This window comes from Marmota flaviventris, chromosome 10 (genome assembly GCF_047511675.1).
Source record: "Marmota flaviventris isolate mMarFla1 chromosome 10, mMarFla1.hap1, whole genome shotgun sequence".
Taxonomy (NCBI): Eukaryota; Metazoa; Chordata; class Mammalia; order Rodentia; family Sciuridae; genus Marmota; species Marmota flaviventris.
In genome coordinates, this window is record NC_092507.1 from 41,268,881 (window position 1) to 41,283,017 (window position 14,137).

The following is a 14,137-nucleotide window of genomic DNA, read 5'->3' on the forward strand; positions in this document are numbered from 1 at the left end:
AAAAATACTGTACTTATTATTCCTGGCTTTTTAAAAAGTGATACTTATTATTCCTGGCTTTTAAAAAGTGATACTAGGTGTTGAACATAGGAGTACTCTACCACTGAGCTACATCCCCAGCCCTTTTTATTTTTTATTTGGGGACTGGGATTTTGCTAAGTTGTCTGGGCTGGCCTCGAATTTGTGATCTTTCTGCCTCGACCTCCCGAGTTGCTGGTATAATAGGCATAAACCACCGTGTCAGGCTATTCCTGACTTCTTGTTTGTACTGTGACTTGGAGACATGGAAACATACCATTCACATTAGTCTGTTTCTGAGGCTCAATATCTGTGGTCCCCTGAGAAAGAAAGAAATGACATGGGTCACTTAAGTAGGCCACTTGAGTAGATAACTTGGGAAATTTTTTACAACTTTAGATCTTTGAAAGATAGTTTTTCCTCTTATCATGTCTCTCTCTTTTTTTTAAACATGTACTTTCATTCTAAAGTGTTCTTTGTTTTTAGTTTTAACCTATGGACAACAGTTAACCCAGGCGATTTTTAAGTATCATTTTTATATGGCTTTATCAAAAGCCAGTGTTGGATTGGTAGGTATAACTCAGTGATAGAGCACATGCCTAGCATTGTGAGGTCATGGTTTCAATTCCTAGTAGCCCACCCCCAAAAGAAAAAATAAGAATGCGTAACATTTATTGAGTGATTAGTTTATGCTAGGCAATATATTCATGGCTTTATATGCACTGTTTTATTTCTTAACAATTCTGTGATATTTATGCTGTTACTGTTTACATTTTATATAAGAGGAATCTGAAAGGCATTGAAGACAAAAGTAACTCGTTGATGATCATGCACTTAGATGAAAAGTGCCTGAATTCAGATTTGAGTTTGGCTATATCTTTTCTAAATCTTTTTAGAGCCAAAAGAAGTAATATAGTGCCTCTCCAGCTTTTTAAAATTCAGGGTGAACCACAGATGCTCTAAACTGAAATCTTTTATAATGTGTTCCTTCTTAACTGCAGTTTATTGCCTTGCAGGAATTCTAAGGAACTGTCTAAAAAAAATTTTTTTTTTTTTTGTAGTCCTGAGACTTGAACCTAGAGCGTGTGTATGCTAGGCAAGTGCTATACCACTGAGCTGCATCCCTTGACCTTTTTATTTTAACTTTGAGACAGGGCCTCCCTAAGTTGCCCAAACAACTTGTGATCCTCCTGCCTCAGCTTCCTGAGTAGCTGGGATTATAAGTGTGTACTACTGTGCCCAGCTTGTCTAAATTCTTTTGATGGCTTGTGTTTTAATTATGTTAATGTTTAGAATTGTTAGTATTTCTTAAAATAAATGAATCATTTGCTTGGAAATTGTTCCATTTGAGTTGATGTGAGGATTTAAAAGTGTTTTGAAACAAAAGCAAGCTGTTGTCACATAGGTATGTAAGTTATATTTGAACTGAATTTAAAGAGAGCTACTAGTAAGCATTTGAAAAATAAAGTTTAAGCTACAATTTTAAGATGGAAAATTTCAAATTACACTAATTTTTTGGAAGACATAGTGTGATTCATGGAAATACTAGGAGTTTGAAAGATAATCTTTCCAGATTTTACTTTACCATATTTTTTACCATGTGTATTTTGAGAATCACTTATCTCTTTTTTTCTTAATACATGACAGTAGAATGTGTTTTGACATATTATAAATACATGGAGAATAACTTCCCATTTTTATGGTTGTACATGATGTGGAGTTAACACTGGTCCATGTATTCATATATGAACATAGCAAAGTTATATCTGATTTGTTCTACTCTTTCCTGTACCCATCTTGCCTCCATTCCCTTCATTCCCTTTTGTCTAATCCAATGAATGTCTATTCTTCCCTTCCCCACCTTTTTTGTGTGTTAGCTTCCTCATATCAGAGAGAACATTTTGCCTTTGGGTTTTTGGGATTGACTTATTTCACTTAGCATGATAGTCTCCAGTTCCATCCATTTACTGGCAAATGCCATCATTTTATTCTTCCTTATGGCTGAGTAATATTCCATTGGAGTCTCTCCATCTCTACTACTGAGCCTCAGTTTCTTTATTGGTAAAGTAAACCTCCCGATTGCATTGTTCTGATGATAACCTGGTTAATGCTTCGTAAAATTGCTTTGAAAATTATTGATTGAATACTCATTCTGTTTTCTAGAATGAGATGTTGTCCAGTTATAGACCAGTTAACACCTTTAAACTAAATTTGTTGACGTCTTTTGTCTTTTGGCATGGGATATGTAGAGAGCAATAGAAATATATATCTCCATAAATTAGTTCATTGGGTCCATTGTATTGAATGTTCTTACAGTGAAATACTGATACAAATTAATAATAACAGACTTTTTGAGTTCATAGCTCTGGATTATCTTTTAATGAAATTTTCTTATTTTTTTCTTATCAAATTTTTATACTCAGCATTTTATTTTTGCTGTTATCTACAACTCTGGAATTTTACTTGTTTATGTATGAAATAGTTAATGATAGTCGAAATCATTCATTAAGATTGACAGCGGAGATCCACATTAAAAAATAAAATAAATACTTAAAGGATGAAAGATGTATTTGATAATGGGAAGGGATGTAGTGAAGAATGTATGATGGAATGAAGAGGATGTTAAGTGATAATGGCAGAAAGGAAAGGAAAGGAAATAAGAATGTGTGGAAAAATAACTAGTAATAGATTCTAGGCTCTAATAGGGGAATCCCAAAGGAATAATGAATGAATGCCTTAAGTACCAAGCAACATACTTTTTACCCCTGAGGTATATTCACTAGAACAGTCTTTGTGAACCATAAATTGTATATTATGTCCTACTCTGTTTTATGCTGTTTTAACAGAATACCACAGACTAGGGTTATTATAATGAACAGAAGTTTATTTCTTACATTCTGGAGACTGAAAAATTAATGGTCAACTGGTTGGCATTTGGCAAGAACATTCTTACTGTGTCATTCCACGGCAGTGGAAGGGCAAAGATGGGGCAAAAGAGCAAGAAAGGGTCAAATGTCCTTTTTATTTTGTTTATTTTATTTTTTGGTGGTGCTGAGGATCGAACCCAGTGCCTTACACGTGCAAGGCAAGCGGTCTACCGCTGAGCCACAACCCCGCCCCAAAATATCCTTTTTAAATAAACCCACTCCCATGATAATACCATGATAAATCCATTCACTCTGCCATCATGACCTAATCTCATTAGGCTCCACCTCCCAACACTGTTATATTGCGAATTAAATTTCCAACATGTTTTTTGGGGGATATCTTGAAACCATAGCATGCCATCACTAGACCTTTAAAGGAATGTTATCATGCACCTTCCATTGTGGAGGGGAAAAAAATCTTCCATCTCTTATCTCCCATTTTCCTCCTCCCCTGTCAAACCTGAGTAAGGTTTTTCTCCTCTCTAATTGTCTGTTTTTTTGAATTTTGCATTGGTATAAAGTATCTTTTATGGTATCTTAGAATTATAGGATTGGGGCGGGGAGTAAAAAGGCAGTGGTGTATTTGGGGATCTGATCTCCCAAAAGTTCCTGCCACTCTATCCCTAATTCTGTAGTGGGTGCCAGAAAAAATGAAAATTTATACAAATATTGCTCTATGATTTTTGGTAAAGAAAAAGAAATCCTGTAAGATTTGGTTATTGTTATGTATATATTTGCATTAGAACAATAATAGTTAAAAATTTTTGGGAACACATTGTATGGCTAATGCTGTTAGGTATTTTATATATATTTTATAATTTATTTTTCACAAGAAGTCTGAAATTTAATATAATTTCCCACATTTCTACACAGATGTTGGTGCTCCCAGAACTAACTTGCCTCAATTCTACAGTAGTGAATGTTCAAACTCCATCTCATATTTTTGTGACTCTGAAATCAGATTTTTTTCTTCAAAAATCCTATACTGTTTCTTTTATATGGGGATTGTTTTTTGTTTTTTTTTAATAGATATGGCCCAGCAGCTTAATTGTACAGCCAGAGTTGGCTAATGCTTGGGCAAGAATATTACCCCTGTATTCTTTTTTTTCCCTTTTTTTAGTTATAGATGAACACAATGTCTTTATTTTGTTTTTATTTATTTTTTTATGTGGTGCTGAGGATCGAACCTAGGGCCCCAAATGTGCAAGGCAAGTGCTTTACCTTTGAGCCACAACTCCAGCTCCTACCCCTGTATTCTTAAAAGTCCTATTTCAAATGTAAAATTTAGGTGTTAATGATCAGGGCAGCATAGTGTATACCAAAGAGCTTCTCTAAATTTTATAGGGAGGTGTTCCCTTTACTTTGGATCCTACCATCAACAAACATTCCCACTTCACAACAGGAGTCTGAGTCTATAGATATAAACTCTAGTTTTCTGTTAAAGCAAGCATTAACTTCTCTGATGAGGATTTCTTGTGTTTTTGTTTTAAGAGCTTTCAAAAGAAGATTGTACCTATCTAGTGAACATATCTGTTCTTCCATTACTGAACAGCTCTCTGTAATTTTTTTTTTTTTGGTACCAGGGATCTAACCCAGAGGTGCTCAACCACTGAGCCACATCCCCAACCCTTTATATTTTTTTATTTTGAGACAGAGTCTTGCTAAGTTGCTTAGGACTTTGCTAAATTGCTGTGATTGACTTTGAACTCATGATCTTCCTGCCTCAGCCACTGAGATTACAGGCATGTACTTCTGGGCTTGGTCTCTCTGTAATTCTAAACTGAGGAAAATGTCCCCTTAATGAAGGACTGATATACTTGTTACTGTTTTACTTGCAAACCTATTAAAAAGTGCTTAATAAATAGCACTTGTATTTAAAAGAGAGAAAACTGCCTATTATGGGTTTAAATAATTTTTAAGTTGTACATCTATGTTTCATATTTGTCTCAATCAAAATTACAAAGAAAAGATCCTATCTGTGGTACTACCTTCTCCATAAATCCTCTTCTTCCCTAATGTCTCATAACTGCATTTACTGTAGACAGTTTATTACATTCATGAGTTGATTTTATTTACCCAGTGAGATATAAGCTTTGAGAGACCAGGCACCTAATCTGAATTAGTTTTTCTTGACCTTTGAGCCAAATAATTGTTATCCTGAGACCTCTAAAGTATCTCACACAGTAAAGTTATACAGTTTAACAACAATATTTTTGGATTTTAACTAGACCACCTTTTACCCTGGGATCATATGAAGTATTTCCTGCTCACCAGCATGAAGCCCTGATAAAATTGGATAACATTTTTGTATTTAATAAATGCCATTGATTTAACAACCTGTTTTCTACACAGGAGTCTTTTATAGTGAAAGATTGGGAATTAGAGTTTGGTAATGTCTGACCCAGTTTGGGGTAATAATTATTATTATAGCTGGATGCAGTGCAGTGGCTGAGGAGGCTGAGACAGGAGGATTGTGAGTTCAAAGCCAGCCTCAGCAAAAGCAAGGTGCTAAGCAACTCAGTGAGATAGACCCCTGTCTCTAAATAAAATACAAAATAGAGCTAGGGATGTGGGTCAGTGGTTGAAGGCCCCGAGTTCAATCTCCAGTACTAAAAAATATAACAATAAAAAGTAATTATTATAAATAAGCCAGGCATGGTGAAACATGCCTATAATCCCAGCTACCAGAAGAATTGTAAGTTCAAGGCCAGCCTGGGCAATTTAGTGAGACCTTGTCTTAAAATAAAGAGCAAAAAAGGGTTGGAGTGTGACTCAGTGGTAAAGCCCCCAGGTTTTAATCTCCATTATTGTAAAAACAATAACAAACAAACAAACAGCAAGAAAAGATCTATTTACTGGTAAACAATATATAATGAACTTTTTGTTTTAGGAAATGTTGTGGGCAACTTGGGACATTCCTTCTTCAGTCAAAGTTTCCTCGGCAGTAAAGAACATGGTGGATTTTTATATGTGACATCTACCTATCAGTCACTGCAAGACCTAGTTCTCCCAACCCCACCTTACTTGTTTGGGATTCTTATCCAGAAGTGGGAAACTCCTTGGGCTAAAGTGTTTCCCATCCGACTAATGTTGAGACTTGGAGCTGAATATCGGCGTAAGTAGTAAAAAAATTTTCTTCTAAGACATATAACCAAGGCATGATGATTTAATAAGTCTTAAGCTATTCAGAGCCCTTCTAATTTGATGATACAATTCAGCAGAAATAGTATTTTGAAATAAGCTAAATCTGGCTAGTCTCTCTCTACTTATTTGGGGCATAATAGGAAGGAATGAAAATATCAAATGAAGAAGCCAGTGGTTATTTATTACTTTGTAAATTGACAAGTATGGCACATGCCTGTAATCTCAGCAATTCTGGAAGCTGAGACAGGAGGATCACAAGTTCCAGATCAGCCTCAGCAACATAGGGAGATCCTAAGCAGCTTACTGAGACCCTGTCTCAAAATAAAAAATAAAAAGGGCTGGGGGTGTGGCTCAATGATAAAGTGGCCCTGGATTGAATTCCCACTGTCATTCCAAAAAAAGAGGACTGGGACTGTAACTCAGTGATAAAGTGCCCCTGGGTTGAATCCCCAGTATTCAAATAAATAAATTTACTGTTTTCATGGTTTATTGATAAAAACACAATCATCTCTAGTAAAATTAATTTTGAACTTAAGTAATTTTTTAATGGTAAACTATTGTATATGGTGAATCTGTTGTCACTTTATTGCTAAATAGTTATGATGAATTATATATATATATATATATTTTTTTTTATTTTTAGTTGTAGTTGGATGCAGTACCTTTATTTTATTTTTATTTTGCCCTGGATTGAACCCAGGGCCTCGCACGTGCTAGAGGAGCTCTCTACTGCTGAGCCACAACTCCAGCCCCATGAATTATACTTTATTTTAACCTAACAGCTGCCGAAAGCTATGGTATAGAAGCCATTCTCAATTAGTAAGGGCTACAGAAGAAGAGTTCTTTGACCATGGCTGTAGCAGTGCACTGAGTTGTGATTAAAAAAAAAAGACATTAAAGGTTAAATTCAAACTTTACTTTAATCTTTATATCTTTACCTAATTAAAAGTTCTCAGAGTCTAAGAATCAGACCACTTGAATAAGGTTTTTGGTTGCCTCACTCAGTAGCTCTGTAATTATGGGCCATTCATTGGGGCTTTCTGATTGTCAGTTTCTCACTCAAGGTCTCTGACAGCTTTTTTTTATAAACTGGATAATTTAATGCTTGCCTTGTGTGTTAACACTAGCTTGATAAATTGGAGATTATTTTATATATCATAAAACAGTCTGTATACTCAGAAAGTCAACTTTATTCTTTCACTCATTAGTTCATTCATTCAGTAAGAATTTAATAAAGGTCTACCATTGTATCAGAAATCCTCAGAATTCTGAAATGGCTAAGACCTGGTTATAGGCTTTTGGGAATCTTTGTAAGAAAGATTTATAGGAATCATGATTACAGTGGTATACTGTGTTAAAATAGAAATGTTTCTAAGGTTAAATTCTTTGAGAGTTTTAGGATGGGCTCTAACTTGACGAAGAATGAAGGAGTTAGACAAAAACACTTCTTGGATGGATCTGAAGGAGTCACGTGAATCAGTTAAATGAAGCATGAAAGATAAAGGATTGCATGAGAGGAAGCAACATGTGTATCTTGACTTATACTAGAATGTCAAACCTCAAAGCTTGAGAGATAAGCAAGCTGGTATTATCACCTGGTAATTGGCTGTCCTAAGGAGGGTCTGGTTAGGAGGCATAGAAGAGTGAACTCTTAAACTTCTTGAGCCCAGAGGAATTGAGAGATGTTTCCTGGATCATATCAATCCAGTTTGAAGAAGATTGCTTCTTAAGATCTTTTGGTCATTTTTGGAATAGCTGCAGCAAAATGTTTATTCTGGTTTTATTTAAAAGATTTCCTCTGGCTTAGGATTTATCTGCTCTCATACTACCTACTTTTTGAATCCTAAATTTAATATGTTCTAATGAGCATATTAGCCATGGTATCTCTTTGCCGAGAATTTTAAACTACTTAACTTAGTCTGATCTTTTCTCATTTCCACAGTTTATCCCTGCCCACTCTTCAGTGTCAGATTTCGAAAGCCATTGTTTGGAGAGACAGGGCACACCATCATGAATCTTCTTGCAGTAAGTTGGGAATTTTTCTTTTCTTTCTTTTTTTGTTTTTCTTACTTGAATTTGTATGGGAGAAGGAAGAGTAGGGTTTTATTATTTTATTGATTGACATGTGCCTGCTACTTAAAGAAGGTAAAGTTTTATGTTAGAGGAGAACAAAACATATATACTCTTTTGAGAACATACAGTGAAATAGTACAGGATTCCAACCCCTAATTACATACTTAATATATTAGTGACCTTGCAGGATTATTATGAAAACAGGAGGAGTATATAAATAAGATATTTAGCATTTCACTTTGTTTTCATTTTGAGACTGGCATCCTGTGTGTGTGTGTGTGTGTGTGTGTGTGTGTGTGTGTGTGTGTGTGAGAGAGAGAGAGAGAGAGAGAGAGAGAGAGAGATACACTATTCAGCCAAGGATTGGTCAAAGGTTGTACTCAAATACTTCAAGCCATTAAAGCTTCTACTCCCTGTTGATGGGTCTATATATGGACTGGGATTTAAACTTCATTCTTTTCTTGTTTGCTGGACTCTCTCATTTCTCTCTACATATATATAGGTTCTGATTCTTTTAAAATGTTGGTTGACTTGGGTCCCTTTATATCTTTTTCTGCTGCATGTATATACAGACCAAGGTCGGTCCAGGATATTTGGAGTGTTTTAAGCTCCCTGTGGTTGTTTCACCTTTCAGAACTCCTTTTTAAATTCTGACTAGTCTACATTTATACATAACTTGCTCCAAATAGGTTGGTGGCCTCAGACTAACAGAGCTATTGGCCTTCTCTTTTACTAGCCACCATCATGCTCTGATTGGACTAAGCAGTTCGTGGGGACTACCTCAGGCAAGAAGGTCATAGCTTCAACTTTATTTTTACTTGAATTTCAGTAGTTTTCTTGAAAAACACTTTACAGTGTGTTCCATTCTTTTGATCTAATTTCAGAGCATTGAAATGGTCACCATTTACCCAGAACTTAATTGCTTTGGGGGGAATGGATTTGGTGATGTCCTTACTCTGTCATGCCTATACTTGTTCCAGTTATCTTTTGAAGAGATTTGAACATTAAGAAAAACTCTTAGTTGTCACATCCGGTGCTCTTTGTCCTTACTCTGTCATGCCTATACTTGTTCCAGTTATCTTTTGAAGAGATTTGAACATTAAGAAAAACTCTTAGTTGTCACATCCGGTGCTCTTTGTTCCTTTGTGCAACTCTGTATTTCCATCTAGTGTCATTTCCTTCTGCCTGAATAATACCCTGTGACATTTATTGTAGCATAGACTTGCTGGTGATGAATTCTTTCAGCTTTTGTATTTCTAGCAATTTTATTTCTTCTTCATATTTAAAAGATATTTTTGCGGGCTGGGGTTGTGGTTCAGTGGTGGAGCACTTGCCTCATATGCATGAGGACCTGGGTTCAATCCTCAGCACCACATAAAAATAAATAAATAAAATAAAGATATTGTGTCCATCTACAACTAAAAAAATATTTTAAAAAAAGATATTTTTGCCAGATGCAAAATTCTACTTTGGCAGTGTTGTTTGAGTATTTTAAAGATGTTCCTCTACTATCTTCTAGTTTGTTTCAGATGAGAATTGTTTTTCCCTCTGTGTTTGTTCTTCTCTGTATAACATTATTTTCTTCTTTGTCTCCTTTAAAATTTTTCTTTTTATCACTGGTTTGGAGAAATTTGATTGTAATGTACCATAGTATAGTTTTCTTCATGTTTCTTATATTTGGGATTCATTGAACTTCTTGGATTTGTGGGTTCGTGTTTTTTATCAAATATTTTTTCTGTTTACCCTGTCTCTCCTTCAGGGACTTCAATTACATATACATTAGGTTCATGAATTTGTTTCACAGATGAATAATTAATTATTTTATACTCTTTTTTTGTTTCATTTAGGATAGTTTTTATTCTAAGGCCTTTAAGTTCACTAAATTTGAACTTTTATTTTTCAATATTTAAGCTGCCTTTAATTCCATCCATTAAAAAAAGAAAACTCATTGTTTTTGTTTTTTTTTAAGCATCCTTGTGGTTTTTGCTCTTTAATAAAAAGGAACACAGTGTTTTAGGTGACAGTTCTCAGCCTGTATTGGGTTAGAAGTGAGTAAACAACATTGATTTGAATAAAGCACATGAGAAATGAATTCCTGTATTTGGAAGCTACAAACTTGGAAACCCCAAATTTCAAGCTCAAACATCAGAAACTACAATTCTTAGGTCAATAGTCAATAACCAAATCTGCCAGAATCAAGCAACCTGTCAGTGCCCTGTTTAATCAGAATTTTAGGAAGGATTAAATTTGTAATGAATCCTTGTAAAATTTGCTTTCAGTCCATGTTAATGACAGCCTTGATTCTGTATATCAACATTTGTCTCTCCGTGGGAGTGCATATTTGATATTTCAAAGACCACAAAATATAAGCCGGAAAATAAACCTCTGCTGTAGTAATTTTGATGGTTGATCATCTGTTTAATGTAATATCAGTTAGCCTTGAGATTGTAAATTAACCTGACTTGATTTGTTATCACTTTTCAGTGCTGTTTAGCATCCTGAACAAAAATGCAAACAATGCCCCAATAAGTTTCAAGTAATAGGGTGGATCTTTGTTACATATGACAGCAGAATACATTTTAATTCGTATTACACATGTAGAGCATAATTTTTCATATCTCTGGTTGTACACAAAGTAGTGTCACACCATTCATATCTTCATACATGTACTTAGGGTAATGATGTCCATCTCATTCCACTGTCTTTCCTACCCATATGCTCCCACCCCACTCCTCTCTTTCCTTTCCCTTTCCTCTTTGCCCTATCTAGAATTCATCTAATCCTTCCATGCCCATCCCTACCACTTACATTATGAATAAGCCTCTTTAAATCAGAGAAAACATCTGGCATTTGTTTTTTGGGGATTGGCTAACTTTACTTAGCATTGAATTCTCCAACTTCATCCATTTTACCTGCAGATGCCATCATTTTAATTCCTTTTTAATGCTGAATAATATTCCATTGTGTATATATACCACATTTTCTTTATCCATTCATCTACTGAAGGGCATCTAGTTTGGTTCCACAATTTAGCTATTGTGAATTGTGCTTCTGTAAACATGTGGCTGTGTCCCTGTAGTATGCTGTTTTTAAGTCCTTTGGGTATAGACGGAGGAGTAGGGGGTAACTGGGTCAAATGGTGGTTCCATTCCCAATTTTCCAAGGAATCTCTGTACTTTTTTCCATATTGGCTGCATCAATTTGCAGTTCCACCAACAATATATGCCTTTTCCTCCACATCCTCGCCAATACTTATTGTTGTTTCTATTCATAATAGCTGCCATTCTGACTGGAGTGAGATGAGATCTTAGAGTAGTTTTGATATGCATTTCTCTAATTGCTAGAGATGTTGAACTTTTTTTCATATATTTGTTGACTGATTGTATATCTTCTTCTGAGAAGTGTCTATTCAGTTCCTTGGCCCATTTATTGATTGGGCTATTTGCTTTTTTGGTGTTAAGATTTTTGAGTTTTTTTTTTTATATATCCTCGAAATTAGTACTCCATCCGATGTGTGTATGGTAAAAATTTGTTCCCAAATTGTAGGCTTTCTGTTCACCTCTCTGATTGTTTCTTTTGCTGAGAAGAAGCTTTTTAGTTTGAATCCATCCCATGTATTGATTTTGATATTAATTCTTGTGTTTTAGGAGCCTTATTAAGGAAGTTGGGGCCTAATCCAACATGATGGAGATTTGGGCCTACTTTTTCTTCAAATAGACACAGTGTCTCTGGTTTAATTCGTAGGTCCTTGATCCACTATTGAGTTTTGTGCATGGTGAGAGATAGGAGTTTAATTTTATTTTGTTACATATGGATTTCCAGTTTTCCCTCCACTTGTTGAAGAGGCTATATTTTCTCTAATGTACATTTTTGGCATCTTTGTCTAATATAGATAACTGTAATTATGTGGGTTAGTCTCTGTGTCCTCTATTCTGTATACAAGTCTATTTTGGTGCCAATACCATGTTGTTTGTTATTATTGCTCTGTAGTATAGTTTAAGGTCTGGTACAGTGATGCCACCTGTTTCACTCTTCTTGCTAAGGATTGCTTTAGCTATTCTGGGTCTCTTATTTTTTCCAGATGAATTTCATGATTGCTTTTTCTATTTCTATGAGGAATGTCATTGGAATTTTGATGGGAATTTCACTAAATCTGTATAGTGCTTTTGGTAGTACAATCTTTTTGTCAATATTAACTCTGCCTATCCAAAAACAGGTAGATCTTTCCATCTTCTAAAGGTCTTCTTTAATTTCTTTCTTTAACATTCTGTAGTTTTTATTGTAGAGATCTTTTACCTCTTTTGTTAAGTTGATTCCCAAGTATTTTTTTTTTTTTGAGGCTATTGTAAATGGGTAGTTTTCCTCATTTCCCTTTCAGAGAATTTGTCACTGAGATACAAAACGCCTTTGATTTATGGGTGTTGATTTTGTATCCTGCTACTTCGCTGAATTTATATACTAGTTCTAGAAGTTTTCTGGTGGAATTTTTTTGGTCTTCTAGGTATAAAATTATATTGTCAGCAAATAGTGCTAATTTGAATTCTTCTTTACCTATCCGTATCCCTTTAATTTCTTTCATCTAATTGCTCTGACTAGAGTTTCAAGAACTATGTTATATAGTAGTGATGAAAGAGGGCATCCCTCTCTTGTTCCAGTTTTTAGAGGGAATGCTTTCCTGTGTAGGACAGCGAGGTGGATCTCCTCATTGTTAAATTTATCTCCAGAAGTTTCACATGGGTGACTTTGTCTTTTATGCCTCTACCTAGCTCTTTAAACACTTAGAATACAATTAAAATAACTTTTATAATGTCCTGATTGGTAATTCTAACATCTTATATCAGTTCTAGCTTAGTTTCCATGGAATATTTTGTTTTGCATTGCTTTGTGATTTTGATTTGTTTTTCTGATTCTTTGCTTGGTATTTTTCACTGAATGCAGACATTATAATTTTACCTTGTAGGTGTTGGATATTTTTGTGTTCCTGTCAATGTTCTTTATCTCTGTTGTAAGTAATACAGTAAAGTTACTTAGAAACACTCTCCCTTCCCCATTATATTCTACATTTCAAAAAAAAAGGGCAATTCTATTCTCCAGGTAGCCCTGACCATGAAATTTAGAATTATTTTAAAACTCTTGTCCTTTTTCACATTCTACAGCCAATCCAGTGGCAAATATTGTTGGTTTTCCCTTCAGACTTTATCTAGAATCTAACAATTTATCACCACTATTTGAACTATTAACATACTGGTTTAAGTTTTCACTACTTCTTACCCAGATGTTTTATTGTGTTTATCTCATTGCTTTTCTTTTACACTTGCTAACTCACCACCTGTTTTTTTTGGGGGGTGGGGGTGGGGGTAGGGGATGATACTGGGGATTGAACTCAGGCACTCGACCACTGAGTCACATCCCCAGCCCTATTTTGTATTTTATTTAGCACCAGGGTCTCACTGAGTTGCTTAGCATCTCACCATTGCTGAGGCTGGCTTTGAATTCTGAATCCTCCTGTCTCAGCCTCCCAAGCTGCTGGGATTACAGGCATGTGCCACCACGCCAGGCACTCACCACCTATTCTTTTTTAGTTGTACACAATGCTTTTATTTTGCTTATTTATTTTTATTTGGTGCTTAGGATCGGACCCAGGGTCTTGCACGTGCTAGGCGAGTGCTCTACCGCTGAGCCACAACCCCACCCCTCAACACTTATTCTTTATAGAAATGTCAGATCTGTTAAAACAGATCAAAACTTCCTTAAGGCAAAGTCAAAAGTCTTTGTGATGACCTATAAGAACCTATGAAACCTAGCAGTGTACTATCACTTTGGCCTTGACTCCTACCATGTTTGTTCATTTTGCTTCAGCCACATGGAATGGGGGTGTATATATGTGCATGTTTCCTTACAAATACTCATTGAGTATCTAAGGTGCTTCTGGCATTAGGGATCTAGTGAGAACAAAATAAGTGAGATTCACTGCC

General features: G+C 35.3%; 1 protein-coding gene across 3 annotated transcripts in view; it reads left to right on the forward strand.

The window, feature by feature from the left end:
* Positions 1-14,137, forward strand: part of Zfyve9 (zinc finger FYVE-type containing 9) — a 217,031-nt gene that overhangs the window by 166,663 nt on the left and 36,231 nt on the right. For all 3 annotated transcript variants that reach the window (XR_011708836.1, XM_027945059.2, XM_071617821.1), the window contains exons 11-12: positions 5,836-6,060; positions 8,032-8,114. Coding sequence is in view for 2 of the 3 variants with exons in the window: in XM_027945059.2 (XP_027800860.1) it covers positions 5,836-6,060; positions 8,032-8,114 (308 nt within the window). In the remaining variant the exon portion in view is untranslated. The remainder of the gene's footprint in view (positions 1-5,835; positions 6,061-8,031; positions 8,115-14,137) is intronic.